Source organism: Pholis gunnellus, assembly GCF_910591455.1.
Source record: "Pholis gunnellus genome assembly, chromosome: 20".
Classification (NCBI taxonomy): domain Eukaryota; kingdom Metazoa; phylum Chordata; class Actinopteri; order Perciformes; family Pholidae; genus Pholis; species Pholis gunnellus.
Window position 1 is genome coordinate 19206394 of NC_136547.1, and position 19166 is coordinate 19225559.

At 44.1% G+C, this 19166-nt stretch overlaps 1 protein-coding gene across 1 annotated transcript in view; it reads left to right on the forward strand.

Moving 5' to 3' along the window:
- ntng1a (netrin g1a) overlaps positions 1 to 19166 on the forward strand; it is a gene marked incomplete at both ends in the record, with an annotated part of 80659 nt that overhangs the window by 45329 nt on the left and 16164 nt on the right. The window contains one exon of the mRNA XM_079181766.1: positions 8589 to 8765. Coding sequence (XP_079037892.1) covers positions 8589 to 8765 — 177 coding nt within the window. The remainder of the gene's footprint in view (positions 1 to 8588; positions 8766 to 19166) is intronic.

Below are 19166 nucleotides of genomic sequence, written 5' to 3' on the forward strand. Positions count from 1 at the left end.
CGTCCGATACCGACGTTATTGTTTGGCAAAAGGCTTACCTGTTCTGTGCCTTAAAGAATTCTCCTTCTGTGCCATAAAGCAACACAGTAGATAGAAAATACTGTGTCGAGGCCAAAAAAGGGTGACAGAGTTCTTAGCTATGATCTTAAAATCAATGTGCTCATGACTTATTGATGTGAAAATAGCACATGTAAGACCTGAGAACTCATGTGCTAATCAGCTAAAAAATCAATTCAAGGGTACCTGAAGGGCTCACCTTGACCCAAGAGAAAGAAGATGAGTGGTAAAGTAATACATAATCAAAATTACCACACAAAAAAGAGTTGCCCCCCCCCCCCCATCAGTCAGACATCCTACTGAGCTCACCATACCAGCATGAGCGGCATTAGAAGAGAAGAAAACACCATATGGCAGTATTTCCACACTCATAAGCTGAAACAGATATTTCTAGCAGACGGAGAAGTGTTGAAAGCGTCATCGTACTGTTCCTGTTTGTTTAATCCACCTTGTGTGCACACAAACATACCAACACACACACACACACACACACGTGCGGTGACATCGTGGATGCGGTGAGATCCCAAAGCTCCCCGAGCGAGATATTTGATTCTGATCTGAAGACGACAGGGAGTGATGAATAAAAAGCGCTCAATAATGGGATCATTGAGTCATGAAAAGCGATTGTGAGCGAGCTCTCTTTTGGGGAGGGCCGGTGAATGCAGACGCTCATTATGTACGGCCAGCCGACGGACGCTTTAGCCTTCGAGCAGAACAGGCGCATACAATAGAGATGCACCTGACAAAAGAGGGGGAAGAATACCAATCACACAAAGGAAAAGTGCTGCTCTGAATTTTCCAGACCGTCTGCTCTTTGCGAGGTCGTGCAACTTGAGCACGATCGTGGTGATCGGTGGTGATGTTGGCGGATGGCCGAGATGATCGTGATTATGATGCTCGATGATGGCGAGTCTGAGCAAAGTTCAATATATGTAGGTCTACGAATGATGCCAGCCATCAGTAGTCTAAAAAACTGGACTTGATATGATGATGATATTAATGATTACTTTAAAATATTAGTATGTTTGGGAGGATACTGAGCAAAATAATGCTTTCTGCTGCTGAAACTGAAATATCAGTTTAAAAAACATAATTTGTTATTTAAATTTTTCAAGATCCTGTGGAAAGGAGAGACTTTTTCTCTCTGCTTTATGCAATTTATTTATTTTATGCACATATTCAGGATATTTTGTCTCACTGTTATCACTGCCGTATTCTACCGTACTGTTCAATAGCATTCAGAAAAAAGGTCAGTAGTTGAATTGAAAAGGCTTCCTTGAATTAAAACAATTAAAATATGTGAAAGTTTTTTTGTGATCCCTACATTTCAAAGATTTTTTTCAGAACACATTTTTGTGTCCTTGGTTGGAGAAAGATGCTGAAAAAAGCAAAGCAGACTGCTGTTAAGCTTTGCTGGCTTCTGCTGCTGAACAGACAGCTCCCATAGACTGCACTATATCTTTGCATCTTTTGCTGCAGTCGTGTTTGTTTCTGTCTCTCAGATGATTTCTTTGCAATATAGCTGGTTTATATAACTGAAGCGTTGATGCTGAGCAGGGCAATAGTCTCTAATGTTCCTCTTTCTCTCTCTGCCCAATAAAACAACTATATTCCATTTTTACACCTTTTTTCCCAGATGTTAAACCACAAATACATCTGCCATGATGAATCAATTTCAATGACCATTTGTATAAAATTCCCATCCGTCATATTTTTCATTCATACTTAAAACTGCCCTCCAGTACATTAATGCAAACAGGCCATTTGTTAGCCGTGCTGCTTCTCTGTCACTTTGCCAGCTGAAGGGTTTACCGAATATTCTATAAACTCATTTTGGCTTTGTCTGAGGACCCCCCCCCCCTTTAAAAACCACATAGTGCATCTCAGGGGGCTTATCCTTGAATAAAACTAATTTGAATAAAACACAACACCACATTTTTTTTACTTACTTACTGTGATGCATTGTTGGTCTGTTTGCTTGTGTTGTGGTTTGTGGTGCTGAACGGACAGCTCCCGTAAAGTGCTCTCAGTAATAAAGGCCTTTTACTCTGCTACCATATTCTGTCACACTAGTTTCTCCAATCTTTCTCTTTTTAATCCCCCTTTCTCTCTCTCTCTCTCATAAGTCTGAATGAAATAGATGTTAAATCATAAATTCAATGGTCAACCTGCAACAATAAATCACTTTCAGTGACATTTGCCTAATTTTCCTTTTTCCTCCCATGATTTACAGTCTGAACGACGCGTACATATTACATTAACCCAAACATGCAATATTGTGGTGGGTGTGGTCTTTCTGTTCATTTGGCTGCACAAAAGTTATGTGCTTAAAAACTGCCACAAATCTTGCTCAGATGTAAACACACACAAACCAAGTTCTTCTCTTTCTAGATACTCATCTCTGTTGCGTATACGTCTTCAAGCATTTCTTTCCATCTCATGCCTCTCTTATTAATCACCATGCAGCCGCTAACGGTGAACACTGTTACCACCCAAGCTACTTTAACCCTCGCCCAGGGTTTAAGAGGGGACAGTGATGCTAAGAGTTAACTTCCCTGCTAGCTGGGAAGCTGCCAACATTTTGTGTAATTACACCTGCTCTTTGGGTCCCACCCTGGTTTCGGATTCTGGCCCCCGGTGGTCGCAGCCATGGGAGATGTCTGCTCCAGACGTCGGGATTATGTAACAAGGAAGAAGGTTGCCAAGTTTTAATGGTCGGTGACATCAGCAAGCAGCAACTAGATAACAGTAGACAGTTTAGAACTAGAGTTGGTAAACTCTAAAACAGAAATATCTTTGTTATATTTGTTTAAATTCTCATAACATCCCAACAGCAATAAATCAAATGACCGTGATAAGGCGTCCAATCATGTCGGCCCAAATGTAATGATTGGACCTGCCTTCTAGCTTGACAGCTGTGAGTTTCTATATGTGCATTATATATTTGTGTTCATAACGATCATTTTGGGAGAGTGGCTTTGGAGTTAGGCCCGAAGGGACCGGCTGTCAGTGTTGGGATGTTCGGGTGAATACTTTTAAGAATCTAGCTTACTTTTGGGAGTTTCTCAGCATTACCAGCCCTGGTTTAGTTCACTGCTCTTCCCTGAGATTGCGTGTCAGTCACAGAGTGACACCAGTATTGTACTTTTTGTATCTGTGTTTTATTCACAATAAAAAATACAATTAAAATTTAAAACACGACATGCAACACAATAAAATGTAAACTTGTTTCTACAAAAATGTTAGATTCATTTGAAAATGTGTGACTGTGGGTGAGGCGGCAAATGTTTAATGCTGCTACATTACTCTCTCTCTCTCTCTGTCTCTCTCTCTCTCTCTCGCTCTCTCTCTCTCTCTCACACACACACAGAGAGAGGTCAAATGCAGTCTAACCTCTCGCAGTCTACCGACCCAAGCGGATCAATGTTGCAGGATCTTTGGGGAGTTACTTCCTTTAAGGTCTCCAGTCAGTGGTGTCACTTATGAAATGACAAGATCTCTTAATATCTCTTCTCCACCTGGCCTCGCCTTGAATCTGTATGGCAGCATGCTCCCGGTGATGGAGCTCTCTCTCTCTCTCTCTCTCTCTCTCTCTCTCTCTCTCTCTCTCTCTCTCTCTCTCTCTCTCTCTCTCTCTCTCTGTCTCTCTCTCTCCTCTGCAGTGCACTTTCTGTCGCCGGGTCCGCAGCCAATAGTCTTTAGCTGAGAGCAGTATCAGTGAGGCCCAGCATGTCGATTCTATTGAGCAGGCTTGGCATGTCACAGGCAGTAAAGACCTCCTGATTGACTCCTGCTTGGATAGCATGTCCGACTGCATACATTAGTAATGCTGAGGACTCGATAGATGGACGGCCCGGACGGATTGATGCCGGCAGACGGCACATTTACCTCAACGCGGGGAACAGGAGATGTTTACACGTTTAGTTTTGCAGGATTATCTTTTAGATTTATAATGAAATATTGTGAGTAACATATAATTGAAACAAGAACTGACTCATCAACTCGCCGAAACAATCATTCAAATATTTTATTAAAGGATTGACATGTTCCCGTATGAACCAACTGTTGACGGTGCTAAGCTATAGATACGCTGAACTGTTTACTGAGTAAATGATGCATGTCAATTCTTCAGCAGTATCTGTAATCTTATATAAGTTGAACTGCACATGTGTGCAGTAAATAAGATGTCTCTTCATGCAGTAGCTCTGTAAATGTTTTTCTCGAACCTTTAAGTGGAAAGAAAACATTGAAGAGAGGACTAATGCAGAAATTGTGCTGTGATTTTCTCACAGCCTCCGCTTTTCTCTAACTGCCCACTTTCCAGAGAGAGGAGAAGGAGGGCTGGCAAAGAAGGGTATAATTAGGGGGAGTTTGGGGTCTGAGATCCATCCCCGGGAGAGCTGGTGCAGACATCGCTCTCCTTCCACTTCCCACAATGCACCGCGGGCCCGGCGAGGGGGAGAGAGGTAGAGGAGGCAATTAGCAGGTAACACGTTAGCAGACAGGCTGATCTGTTTTAAGCCAATACAGACGTCAGCTGCAAGCTACATGTCAATGGGTAAGCGCTATATATCGCTAGAGAGGTGTGTGTGTGTGTGTGTGTGTGCGTGCGTGTGTGAGTAGGTGTGTTTTACCCATCTTGCGGGGACACAAATCTGTGTACACAGTCACATTGTCAGGACTCGCCTTCCATTTGGGGACAGTTTGGGGAGATCAGGTGGGGGAAATATATTGTACATTCAATTTCATTTTGTGTATGTCTCACACACACAGACACACACACACACACACACTCACAAACACACCTCAAGGCCTTTTTAACAGCCACTCCTTGTGTTTCTATTTCATTTTCATCATTCTGCCTGTTCTCTGAACCGCCCGCCCTCCACCAGCTTAAAAAAAAAAAGTGTTTATGAACAAAGTGTTCGACCCAATTGGCTCGCGTATGAAAACACCTGGGCGTTAGATTGAAATTTAATTGCTTCACTTAGTTAACCCACTTAAGGACCATGTTGAGTTTAGTCTGCTCAATTTGTTGGGATCAGCAGCTTTGTGCGTCGGGGATGTTGTAGGCTTGGATTATGGATAATTACTATCAATTAGTGGCTGATACTCTTGGCTTTGAAGCCGCAGTGAGCGAAATGGAGCAATGCCGGGGAATGAACTCGGCTGAATGGAATCATGTAGATAATGGCTGGAGTGATTGAGAGGAATTCTTTCTCTGAGAAACAGGACATTGTGTCGCTCTGTTTTTTGTTGCCGGCCTCATCAGAAGGAAAGGCTCAATATGCCGTCTGCACCCATGGTGTCAATCAGAATCCCATTACTGCAGAGGTCACCGCTCCAGGTAAGCTGAAGTCTCAACGGCCTCGCGTTTCCACCGGGATGAAGAACAACAAATACATTTGAGCCCAACAATATCATCTGTCTCCCACATTTCAAGGAGAACTTTAAACTCTTGTCCGATATGAGAATGTTTGCTGCCTTCCGCCAGACAACATCGAATCAAAACTTTTTTTTTCCACTCTCTCATTTTTTCTTTTTTTTTGCCATTCTAGCAATTTCAGCTCATTGCCTCATGGGTAATTTTATGAATACATATCAGGACCTTTAGCTCACAGGCGGTGGCGGGGCTCTCTCAATAATGCCTCAAGCAATATCACTTTGAGAGCACCACACAAAAACAAAGATGCCTTTAGCCTCATGAATATTTATTAACAGGAGATCCTGTGAGTTAACAGTGACAGACGATTAGGTGGATGGAGAAGAGAATGATACAAAGGCTGATGGGAAGTCAGGAGGAGACCGCCCACGAAGCTTTCAAAGCGAAGCGGGCCCAACAGGAAATGAAGACACAACGGAACCCCGGAGGAAATTTGCTATTAAAATGCTGTTGAATACACGTTTACTCGGCTCCGGCTCTGAAGCTGTAGTTTGCTGGTGCAGCAGTAAGGCAGCGTCCCCCCTGGTGTCCACGTTCAGGAGCCACTGCTGATTGGCAGCAAAACAACACTGGTGGATATGAGACCCTAAGGGCCTCTCTGGCGGTCTCCATCATTATGCCGCCGGCGCTATCGTTTCTGGATACTGATTAAAATGTTGCCGATGTTAAAAGAAGCTGAAGGTTAAACCACAAAGGGCTCCGTGTGAAGTCGTTTCTCACCACATCCTCTACCCACTACTCTCTCTGTCTCTCTTACACACACACACACACACACACACACAGTAAAAAGGCAGACGTTTTATAACACAGAAGGAAAGAAAGCTCTTTGAACGGGGACTCCATTCTGCTCTTGGCTTGATTTTTAACCACTAATGGACACAGACTCAACTCCGGCCACTTTTTCTCAATCAATTCCACTACAGTACGTCTCAGTGTCGACTATTACTATGAAAGCTGCTGAAGATTTAGTCCTGTGTACGAGAGGATGTCACAGTGGAGCTCCTCAAAGTGGATTCCTTGAGAGACTCCAATGAAAACGAGTTTCCGCTCCTATTTCTTTGAAAGTACTACTATATGCTAGTGCCTGTATGTTGTTGTTTTTCTTTGTGATGTTTCTTTTCATCCCTGTTTGTACTGGTACTCGCGTATTTAAAATAACTTTTACCTGCTGCCCATCTTGACCAGGACGTCCTGGCAGAAGACATCTTGTATCTCAAAGGGACTTCTCTGGTTAAATAAATACAGAAGGCCGTACAGTAGTGAGTGTGTGAGCCGTGTTACTGTTCACATCCTGCAGCTACAACCTGGAAATGACATGAGCAGCATGAGATATGAAGTGCTGATTAAAAATGTATCTGGCAGGATGAAGTAGCAGGTGTAGCCTCGTTACTTCTGCATACCTTATGCTTCATAAAGCTACTTCCTCCTTATACGGCATGCCCCAAATCAGAGCAAATGCGCTGATTAGCATGAAAAAAAATAATGATATTCCAAAAAGCACACAAAGTGCACTCGTGATCATAGAGTGGTTTTAAAGAGCGCTGTCTCTTTTACATTTCATCAACCTGGATTTAAAAACAACAATGACCTTAAAATCAGTGGTACTAATATCATTGTACTGTAATGGTAGACAAAGATCTACCGTATGTATTCCTGTTCAATTCTAGCAACCATAGCTGCCAGTTTTGTTTTTTTTTACCATAAAAACATGTTTTTTTATTTGGTCGGCCTCTCAGCATTTTATCTTAAAATAAACAAAGCTGCTGCTGCTGCGTAATTTTTAGGATGACTCATGCGTGGCAGAAGTCAGATTGCCAGTTTTTGTTGTGAGTTGCAGCAAGTGTTGGCATTTGGCACCGTATCATGACTCACGGTGCGCTTTGGGTTATCTTTGAGAATCAACCTTTGTCCTGATGTTTCGGGAGCATCGGAACACATCAGAGGGTCCAGTCAGCTTCTAGTCTCAACTCTCTAGTCGTAGGACACCAGCACGATCACAGAGCAGGACCTGAACATCTAGACATCATTTAATCGTTCATGTACTGATGATTATTATTCTATTGACTAATATCTAATATAACAAAAGTACTTATTTGAACCAATACCACGACTTTTTCCTAAGCCTAACCACGCCGTTTTATAGCCCAAGTAAACCTATAAACTAAGTTTATTAGTTTAAGTTTATTTTGGAAAGAGACTGACGTTAGAGGAGCAGCTAGAGCGCCGTGGTGTGAGCCACAGGGCCGCTGACCCGGTGTCGGTATTTGATGAGTTGGTTTCTGAGAATTTGTTGATTTGCGATGTTGTACAAAAAGAGCTCTTACAATTCTCCATATTCCTCTGAGTACTTTATGCTGCGTGAGGATCATAAATGAATTGAACAGATAGATATCCCCTCGATGCACATCTAGCCACAGCAGAAAATGAATTTGCTGAGTTTCCTGTTAAATGCAGGTTGTGGTGAGCAGGATGTGAGGGAGGATTTAGTGCACCTTAAGGGAGTCCCTCTGTCCGTACTGAAAGTACGCTTCGGAGATCTCATCTCATATTAATTTGTCACAGCGAACGTAGCCGCGCTGTTGCTATTCCATCGCATCGCGGGGCTAAAAGCCTGAGTGCCTTCCTTCTCCCAGCGCTTGTTCCACAATTTAACTTGGCTTGTTTTCCTCTTTGTCCCTCTCTCCCTCCTGATCTTCCCTCCGCCCATCAACTGTGACCTTACTGCAATTATGCATCCTCTAGTGGGACAATTAAAACTGAACTACCTTCCCGAGTGGGGGGAGGGGGGAAGGGGGGGGGGAGGGGGGGTAAGACAAGGGAGGAAATAATGATGCCAGATTTGTTCGTGCAACCGCCTGCCTCCCTTGAACCGGCTCCTCTTGAAGTTGAAGAAGCAACTGTTTCAGCCGCTCTGACTGTGTTTCAATGCCACCGCTAGTCAAGGACACGCTGCCCTTCAGCCGCATTGTCCAACAAAATAATTCATTCAGAGCCAGAAAATTTCACTCATGTTGACGCGGTTGTCCTTTTTCAACCCCCCCCCCCCCCCCCCCCCCTCCCCCCAACCACCCTTCTCCCTCTTTGACAGGTGCAAGTGCAACCTTCACGCCAACAGCTGTGTATATGACAAAGAGAAGTTGAGCTGCGAGTGTGAACACAACACCACTGGGCCCGACTGTGGCCGCTGCAAGAAGAGTTACCAGGGGCGAGCGTGGAGCGCTGGCTCCTACCTGCCCATTCCCAAGGGCACAGCTAATATCTGTGAGTACACACACACACACACACACACACACACACAAACTCACCAAACACAAGCTGAGTAATTAAAAGGACGGGTCGCGTGACACAGCAGGTGTTAGTATCGGTCTTACAAGCGCAAACCTTTGGAGATTTCCCATGAAAATGTTAAATCAAAATAGCAAAGGCGAAGTGGTAGTTAAAAAACCCAATTACCAGCATCCTGTGTGTCACATATGCCACGTTAATAGTGAGATGTTGAGTTGTGAGCTTTCAAAGCAATGTGAAGCAATTAACAATGTTTTAATGAGAAGCAAAGCCAGTGGGGAGACTTTATCAAGTCCTGTGGAAACAAATGTGTCGAAAACTGTAAACGCAGTGTACCGCGTGAACAGGGTGTTCTTCTCTGTTCTGTAGTCCGATGTTTTGCGATTATAGCCTTCTGAAACGGGGATGTTTTGACATGTAAATCCTCTCAATAGCAGCTGGAATTCAATTTGCTAAATTGTGTCAAATAATGGCGAATGTGGGCACAACCTGCGTTAGCAAAGAGAGCAGAGTCGGCGCGTCGCACTGTAAGTCGCTGAGAGTGATAGTTGTACAACAACAGCACAGTCGCTAAATATATCAACACTACACTCTGAAGTACAGTGTCTAAAACGAGTGCTCATACAAGGGAAAGCCCCATATTTGCAACTAAATATGCACAAAAACTGCAAATGTATTACTAATGCATTTTGCAGTGTGCTGTAGGTGCAGTGGGTTTACTGCACCTGTGAGGCACTGAGTCCTCCTACCTGACCTGCACATCAATACAAGTGTAAGAAGAGGCAGCAGCAGCAGATAACCTGTGTCTGACTTCACTCATCGTTACCGTCTTCCTATCCTTTACAAAACACCCACGACATCACGGCAGTGCTTTGACTGAAAGGACCATGCACTCTCTCTCCTCTGTATGTACAAACTGGGTGTGCGGGGTCATGGTTCAGTTCAGTACAGTTCACTCTTTCAATTGCAAGTTTGATTTTATGTGTATTTAAGGGAAAGTGAACCGCAGACACAAAGACATAAGCATTGCGTTGATGAAACTAACAACTGTAGTGATTTCCTTCTATTCTCCTGACTCAATCTGTACTGCAATCCTGAAGGTTTGTGGTTGGACAAACTGTGATATTACAGACATGCTGCAGCATGTAAACTGTGAGGGACATGTCTTATTCTCCTGCCTTTTAATGCCTCCGCGACAGAGAGATTGTCCGTCCGTACGTCTGCAAGAACCACTCGTATGAACAGAATTGTTCTTCAGTGGTACATGCAATTGATAAACCTGTATTAGTATTTCTTTTGGGTCCACAGAATATGTTCGGTGTTTTGTCTGCTGATGCCTGCCAGCGTAGGACCCTTATGTGGCAATAGAGGAGCGTTTATGCTGTGTTTACACTCACTCATGAACATTTGGCGAGCAATTTATGACAACTGTGTGCTGTTAAGATGGGTGCTGAATTTGACTGGAAATAATAATAATAATGGAAAGAAGGTAGATTTAACAAAATTAGACTTGCATGAGGCCCTTCCTTCTTAATTTCGGGCTTTACAGGTAAACTTGCTTTGACTCGAGGAAGGAAAGAAACGCTTTTGACGAGCCATGCAACGTTTGGCATCTATTATGTTCTCCATTTCCTCTTTTTTTTTGTCACAAGGTTCTCTCTCTCCAATACACACCCAAAGTCTTGCTGTTCATTATTTATTTGGATCCCCAGTAGAAAAACACAACAGCTGCTCTTCCTGGGGTATGAACAAAACAAGGACACCGTGTCACACAGGGCTCCCTACACACGCTAGTTTAGTGGCACTGAAGTGAGCCGAGTATGATGTCGCTCTCCTTCTGTTTGTGTTATAATCCGAGCTTCTCCCCGCTTTGTTGACGTTCCCGGGCCTCTCAATGTAGTGCATGTTAGTGCACGTGAGCGTGCCCCACATGCTAGCTCACACGGCCGCCGCCCTGCACTGATCTCATACGGCGGTTACAGCTGATAACGCCGTCCCGACTGACGGCCTCGTCGCTGAAGCGTAGCGCCCAACTTTCCTTTTAGCCCTCGGGTAAACACTGTTACCGTTAGCGCTGTTAGCACCGTTAGCTGCAAGCCGCCGGCTCAGCCCTTGTAATGTTTCGTCATGTGGAGAAAATAGATAAGTTCTTAATTTCAAATTTATCAGGCTTTAAATTACGTAACAAATACTAATTTCAACCGGAGCCGAAGCCTGAGAAGTAGTTTTGTTACCTAAACTTTTGCGACGCCGAGCGGTCCTGAGTCCTGCGTATGAGAACAAGTTGCAGCAGCAGTGGGGAGAAGAGTAGCAGTGCTATAAGTTCAAGTGTGCTGGCGTTCGAAAGCCCAAGTTTTATCCTGCCCAGTCCCTTTATTGCATCCGCTGTGATTTCTGCCTTTCTCTGCGGTGCTCGAGGACTCTTGGCCTTGACTTATTCTCCCTCCCAGAGGATCCGCGTTTATGAGACTTAGGAAGGGTTAGTGAAATGGCCATTCCCAGAGCCCAGATTGACAGCACATTATTAAAAAAGGTGACACACACACACAGACACACACACACACACACACACACACACACACAGGTGCTCATCCAGACCTCCACTCCTCAAAGCATTCACACACACACACATTCAGAACTACTGCACAGGGACACACACACCCATACTCCCTTTGCCCTGCGAGTGATGAAAAACAGTCTTAGTATAAAGTGCATTATTATACTTTGTCTTGGAGGGGAACAAATCCATAATGTAATAACGCTGTGAAAAATCTATAAGAATGCAATGCGATCCCCCCTGAATAGAAAAGAATGCACGAGGCTGACAGAAAAATGCACCTTGTGCTGTTTTGTAATTTTCAAGTCCATTCAACTCTAATTCTGAAAGTGTCCTTCCCTCTCAATGTTTTCCCCCAAACCCAGTGAGCATATGGCAGGTCTTCGGAGACAAATTTGTCAAAGATGAAAATTTAATTAAGATTTAATTTCTTTTTACTATGCCCATCAAGACGTCTGATGCGATAAGGAGATCGATGAATCATCATCCGGAGGGGGTGTGGAGTTAGGGAGAGGAGGGGTGGGGGGGGTGGGGGGGGGGGGGGGTATTTGGTCTGACAATGGCACGAGGAAGAAGAAGAGGGTTTAAAAAAGTGATGAAGAGAGAAAAGGATGGCGGAGATAGAAGGAGGGGAAGTGGGCATCACTCTCTGTCACAGCTAACTCAGCCTTCTGGGGTGGTTCTGTCTCTCTCGTTTTCCCTCTCTCCATCTATGTCTCTCGACCCAGCCCCCCCCCCCCCACCCGTCTCTCAGTCCTCGCTTTCCCCCTCTGTGGAGACAGAAGGAGAGCGATCAGTTTGAGAATTAACCATGGCAGTTCATTTCACTGTAGGGCTGAGGACACGAGGAAGATAGAAGCCGGCGGTAGAAGGGGGGGGGGGGGCAGTAACGGGTGGCCTTTGAAAAGTTGATTTCAAATAGTAAAAATGTGTCCTGAATGTCATATTGAAGGAAAAATCCTTTAATGCACTTTAATCTGGATTTTGAATTGTACTTGTGTGCAACCTGTATGTGTGTGTAGTATGCTGAAAGCAGAGATTAGCTTAGTTTAAGTGCGGAGTGTCCATAAGATCAGCAGCAAGTCTACTTTAAATTAAGGTTTCAAGTAGCTTCAGCTCCAACAAGTGCATACACACACACACACACACACACACACACACATACACAACGTGTGCACTAATGGCCACTGAACAGAACAGATACTGGAAAGCAATGACAGTGCATGCATGTTCCTAGACTTACTCTCTCCCCGCAGGATTGCATGAGGTATGCAGGCAGAGAGGGTCGGTGGAGGTTCGGCATCGACCTCTCGAGTAGTTAGAGACACGATACCTCATCGAGCATCGACGCCCGGCCAATCCTGTCGCTTGAATGCGATGCGGGGGCGGGTCTTGCCAAGAAAAAAGCATTTGGATTCATAATAACGCATACTGTGGTGATGGTTGGGCTGTAAGAGCAGGTAGCATCAATACATGTTGGTTCTATCCACAACAACACAACAGTTCTTCTTCAGCTCATAGTCGAACTCATTTTATTGAAACATCTCGTGTAGTTATTAGATATCCTGCAAATTAACAGACAAACAAACAAACAGGACTTTAAAGAGAGGTCCTTGGAGATAATAAAGCAGAAGACTGTAGTGCTATGTTCTCTTGCTTAGCATTAAAATGGCACCACCACACTGTGCTACATCTGTCTAAAGCTCACAAATGTACACATCATTTCTTACCTGTTATAAGGACAAGTTGTGTTATCTAAAGGAAGATGACCAAGAGTCTTGTCTTTACGAAGGTTATCAGGCTCACCAGACGAGCAAGTCACTGCTTCAGCCTCGAGGCTAAACTAAGATCATTGTCTCCTGGCTGTGATATTTAATGTTATATTTAATATTTAGCTTGCTCACTCAAGTACGGTATCATCTCAACACTCGGCAACAAAACGAATAAATGTATTTTGCAAACTGCGGACAAATTCCTTCAAAGGAAAAGAGTGTGGTCGCATATCTGAAATCATCAGCAGGCTAATCCAGAAACAAGAGGCTCCGTGAGTCAAAAGTGCTCCAGCAGTTTTTACGTGACTTGCTGATTTCTAATGAGAACTTTAATTTGCCGAATGCACAGAAAAGTATACATTATTCATCGAAAATGTTCAAATCCCTCTACAGATTACCAATTTAATAATTCATCCAATTAAAGTTGCATTCTGACTCATCTAGGGTTTTACGCTTTTTATTCATTTGCAAATGAAAGAAATTGGCACCAGTGAAAGACAAGCCGAGATTATGAGGAAGGACAGAGGGAAGCTGCTGAAGGTTGTGACTCGTCTGCACATTGTGACATAAGCGGTTATATATAAGTTATATAAAAGGAGGGCGACCTCGCTGCATGGTGATCGCCCGGTAAATGTGCAAGAGTCGACTCGGATGATGGCTGAAATAAGTCAACAATACTAAAAGATCCTGCAGTCATCTCCTCTTCCTAATGTTCCTCTGTTCCAGTATTTAGACACTTGAAATGGTAATGTAATCAAACATATGTGATTTTATTTGAAATCACATAGTCTTGAAAAAGAAGCTGTATTTATTTATCTATTTGTTTATTTTGCAAATAAGTGTATTCGGTCAAATCAAACATGAATTGGCTCAGAAAGCTTCTCATTTGTTCCGTCTGCAGCTCGGTAAAATGAGTAGATTTCCTTGTCAGGACCGGATTAGGAGACACTTTGTTCAGATTTAGCTGGAGCCAGCCTCGCCGTTTACGGATCTCCTTTGATCAAAGCAGTCAAAGGCTGGACATGCAGTGGATTTCACTGTAATGATTCATCCCCCGCCTGGAGAGGAGATCCACATCGGCCCCGCCACCGTCTGACTGACAAACCCGCAGTTCTTACTCACGGAAATGAAAAGAATCCGCGTCACATCTGGAGAAGACAAGTCACAAAAATAACAGCGAATATTATTTTAAATGACATTTAATGCCAAAGACGCCATTAATCCTCTGGTCCAACTGGAAGGTGCTGATCATGGAAATGTGACACATATAGAAACGAGTAAGGGCTTAACTCTCGTGCATAGGAAGCAGGTTTCTACACACATTTCAATGACAAATCCCACAGGAGCTGAGGATGCCAGTGTAGAATACATCTCATTGTTTAGTGAGTGAAGACAAACAAGCGTTACTGTATATGGCTCTCTGAGATGTGATGTGTGGGCTGCACAAGCATCGCAAACTGACTTCAAAAAACGAGTTGTTAATATATTCATTATAGGTATTAAAATGGTTTAATGAGCCCCGGGTAGCACATTCCTAACTAATGCACAAATGTAACCACATTACCTATTTACCAATACATGTGTTCCATTTACAATCTCAACCAAATGTTTGTTTTTCTTTTACCTTTACCATTGCGTGATGAAAGAAGGCGTTATTTAAAATATGATATGATTTTAGTGTTCTAAATACAGTGAGCCTGGTGAGACAGCTTGCTCCGTGTAAAATCTGAGTTGTTTTCTTTCATCAGGCTCACAGCTCGACTGTGTATTCATTTAGTGCCATGTGTTTATGCATCTACGCACATAAACACGTTTGCTGCACGCACATAGCTTTACTTCCATCTTGTCCCTCTTTCGCAGACACATCACCCACTCATTTATGCTTTTATTCCTTTCTCCACAGCTATTTGAAATTCCATTTTACCCTCTTTTATTTCCTGTTTTTTTCCTCCTTTTGCAGCCCCGCATTCGTTTGCTCGTTCTGTCCTTCTTCTTCTTCTTCTTCTTCTTTTACTTCTTCTTCTCCTGCCTCCGCCTGTTCCTGCTCATCTCTTGGTTTTGTTTCATGCTGGCGTTTTCTCTCTCTCTCTCTCCCCCACAACACCCTCAACCACCCCAGAGACCGAGCTTGTTTACTCTGTCTTTTCCACATCTCGGCTCTGTGCAGCTGTGACGGTAATCTTTCTTTCAAATATTTGTTTCTTCCATCTCCAGATTTTTCTTTTTTTTTTCTTCCCCCCATAGCTACCACCACCGACGTACACCTCATTCCTTCCCTTAAATCTTAAACTGTTCTTCTTCCAACTTGGCTCCTGGGCACTTTAAGACTTGCCACCTTCAATTCAGATCTACACATTGAGAGGGAGCGAGCGAGCCGGGCACTCCGGCGAGGCATGCCGTAATTTTGCTCCTGAGGAATTCAATCAAGTTGCATGCCGAGTGCTTGTGTTTTGGCAGCCTTTGCGCTGCTAACCAGTTAGCAATGCCTGTCACCATCACTGGGCTCTGTATAGCCAAAGAGCCCCAGATGATGATGGATTGCTTTAAAATGATGGCAGCCAAGGAAAGTAATTACCAACTTTGCCTGCGGTGGAAATTCAGCAGATAAGCAGAGTAGACCAGGTAGCGCCCAGGCAAACAGGTGAGACACATTGGAGGTCAAAGCAGAATGGATGCTGACAAAAACAATGTAATGCTGTCCACACACACACACACACACACGCATGTGCTCTTGACAGTAGAATAAAATGACAGATAAGCTTGCTCAGTGAGGAAATAGGATGTACGCCAACGATTTAAGGCTCATAGACCCACGGGAGAACATTTAATCATTGGTTTCTGATAATCCATTTGCAAGGTTACAGTGATGGTCTTGGATGGATGACAACATAACTGGAGCTGAACCAGTGAGGGATGAACATCAAGCACTGGGACTTGTAACCACACAAGCTCTGTGATGTGAGACTTATTGTAAAGCAGTTGATGCCCCACTTGATTCAGGCTCTCTACTGTACTTTAATGCCCATATTTGTGTGTTGTGTTGCCATGTGCTGAACCCAATTGCGCAACGGATCATGTTCAGTGAATCGCACACCCCTAAGAGATCGTGTTCACCAACCCAGTGGCTCGCAACCACGATTCCTGCACAACTCGTAAAAATCAATGGCGCACACCGTCAACATAAGCATCTCCTAATGCTCTTCCTGTGCGATAGGACAAAATTAGATTCCAGCCATGCCCCATAATGGTGGGGCCAGGCAGGTGAAGGGGATTGGAAATGACTGTGATTGAAAATTAATCTAATGACCCGACATGGGATCCTGGACATCTGCTCGAACCCCACAGGTTGTTCATAAAGCGGCGAATAATTGCTCTGACAGGGCGCTGGTGTTCCAAATCGTGACCTAGAAGAAAAGGTTGTTTGGCCCTGAACTAGACCAATCGACAAAGGGTCAATTTGGTCAAATGAGAAGTCATTTTAACTTCACAGCATCGCTTTTACTGACATTGGTGTGGTTGTGATGTGTTCAAAACTTCCAATGTCTGACACTCTGCTGAAAGCAAAAATGTATTACAGTTGGTTCTCTCTGTCTAAACGCTGTTATGAGGTATTTTCTCTGCTCAAACGGTAAACTACAGTTTGGTGATGTACTCTAATAGAAGTCACCTCTCTCTCTCTCTCTCTCTCTCTCTCTCTCTCTCTCTCTGGCTTTATATTTATATCCCTTTTCCATTTAATGTAGTGGGTCCCCTGCTAATCTGCGAGACTAGATGTAGATAGCACCTGTGTATTATTGCACCGTCAGCTACTTAACTAGGGCCCTTTGAGCATTGCGTTACTGTCCCCCCCCCCCCCCCTTTGTTTTACAGTTCATTTAAACAGCTCAAACACTTGCATTCTTACACTTTTGACTTTGTGAGAAACTGGAGGAACCTTGTGTAATGCATGTGTGGCTCAGCAGCATGCATGCATAGAGTTTGCAGTAGCCTACATTGGTTGCATATTTTACCGTTAAAATAACATATAAAATACTGTATATATACATTTACATAATCCAGGCTCCTCTGAGTTACTGTTTGCCGCTCCTCCAAATCTTTCCGTTTGTGCACATTGCAGTTCAGAATAATAACAGATTAACTACTCGCCCCTTATTTTGGTAACAATGACGACCCTGTGAAAGGGATGTTAGATATCGACCTGATGGCAATAACATACATAACGTTCTAAAAGAGGTTAACGCTAAATGTACCGTAAAAGAAAGACACGATCTTTTCTATAAAGTGTACACTCAAGAGTATGTCTCTCACTAGCCCCATGCAGACCGCTTTGAGAAACTAATGGTTGCTATTTACTATGTCATGTTTGTAATTGGCGTGGAATGATATTTAGTTTCCATCGTGAAGTTTTCACTCTTCTGTTGTATCTAAATGTCTAGTGACACTCAGAGCCAATGCTGCCAAATCAGCCTGTACTTTGTGGGTCCGGTGATTGTGATTCGTATTGTCCTTGCCCTTGTCCCCCGTCTGCTGGTTAGCATCTGCCCCACCCCCTCGAGGCTTGACATCAATTTACGCTTCTCCTCCATATGTCCGCATTGCACTTCACAGCTCTCAGACAGGTCACAGGTTTGGCTCCTGAAATGCAGCTTGCAGGCAGAGATCAGAGGAAGAGTGATTGAATGGCAGGAATCTGATCAAAGTCCATGTACACAAACACACACTCAGGAAATGTTCATGTTTTCCCCGGAGTACTTGGAGATATTTCGTGACGGCTCCATCAGATGAAAGGCCTCCACCAAAAAATCCTGCACAGATTCCTCCTCAGCCTCCTCAGCCCAAGTCGTGGTAGTAAGCAGCTGACGGGAGAGACGGGAGTAGGAGAGGAAGAGAGCGCCCCTTTTCATATGATTTCTTCCTCTCTAGTTTACGTGGGCGCATTTCTCCTATTGCCCAGCATGCTTCCCCTTCCCATGGCGAGGGGGTTGTTTGTTTTTCTCGCAGGCTGCCTTATTGAGGGCAGGGGGTAGAGCGAACGGGAGAGAGGGCCTCCCGTTCAAACAGATGATTAGAAATAGTGGAGCCGGCCTCGATGTCCTGAAAGCAAATTCCTCCTGAAAATGAATTCCGACCAAAAAACACGCTGCCAGTGTGTCCTTGTTCCCTTTGAAGCACACAGATGCAAACAGTGAAAAATGGCAAAGAGCTTTCTAAAGCCACCTGCGCTTCGTGGTGTCGGAAGCCTCCACAGTCCTAATTAATTCCCAAACCAAGACGTCGGTGGTTGGATCAGATGGTTCGACGCAAGAGGCAAATGAACGTTTCAATCTCCTTCAGATCTACAGCCGGCCAACGTCCTGGTGTGGGAAAGATCTGGTCACCGTGGGGATGAGACAGACTGTATTATCTGCTCAGTGGTTGTCTGGCACGAGGGGTTGCTTGATGGAGAGATGGACAGGCACGGCAGCAGGATAACACATGACCCCCTATGGCATCAGAGGCAGAGTTTGCCATCTATGATGTCATTTCATGTGCGCATGAGAATTCCGTCATGTGTCGTTGGCAACACGTATTTTAAAAGACTCGTGTGCTGAGACGTGTCTTAAAGCAATGTGCAACTTTGTAAAGGTGCTATATACAACATCATGATTGTCTCTCAAAGGCTCTGAACATTACAAAGGCTTGCAGCTAACAGTGCTCACTGTGCAAACAACGGCGAACGTGCCGACAGAGCTAACAGTGAAGCGTAGGGTGGACGCAGTCCGGACGGCGGTTGTTGCAGAGCGCAGAGCGGCGGCCGTGAGATGGCATGCGGGGAACGCTCAAAATCACAAACAAGCAAGAAAGAACATAGAAGCTTAGATAACAACACACACACAGGGATCTGCTCGGGGAGTCATTACTCCACTATATCTCGACATAGCAAATAGTTGTTTGCTGCTATATTAACGCTCTGAATATCAAATTAAGCACCTTTTAACTTTACAATATCTAACATCTTACTCTGTGAGCCCGTAGTGGTTGCTAAAATTGGATTTAGGTGTGCACCTCTGTG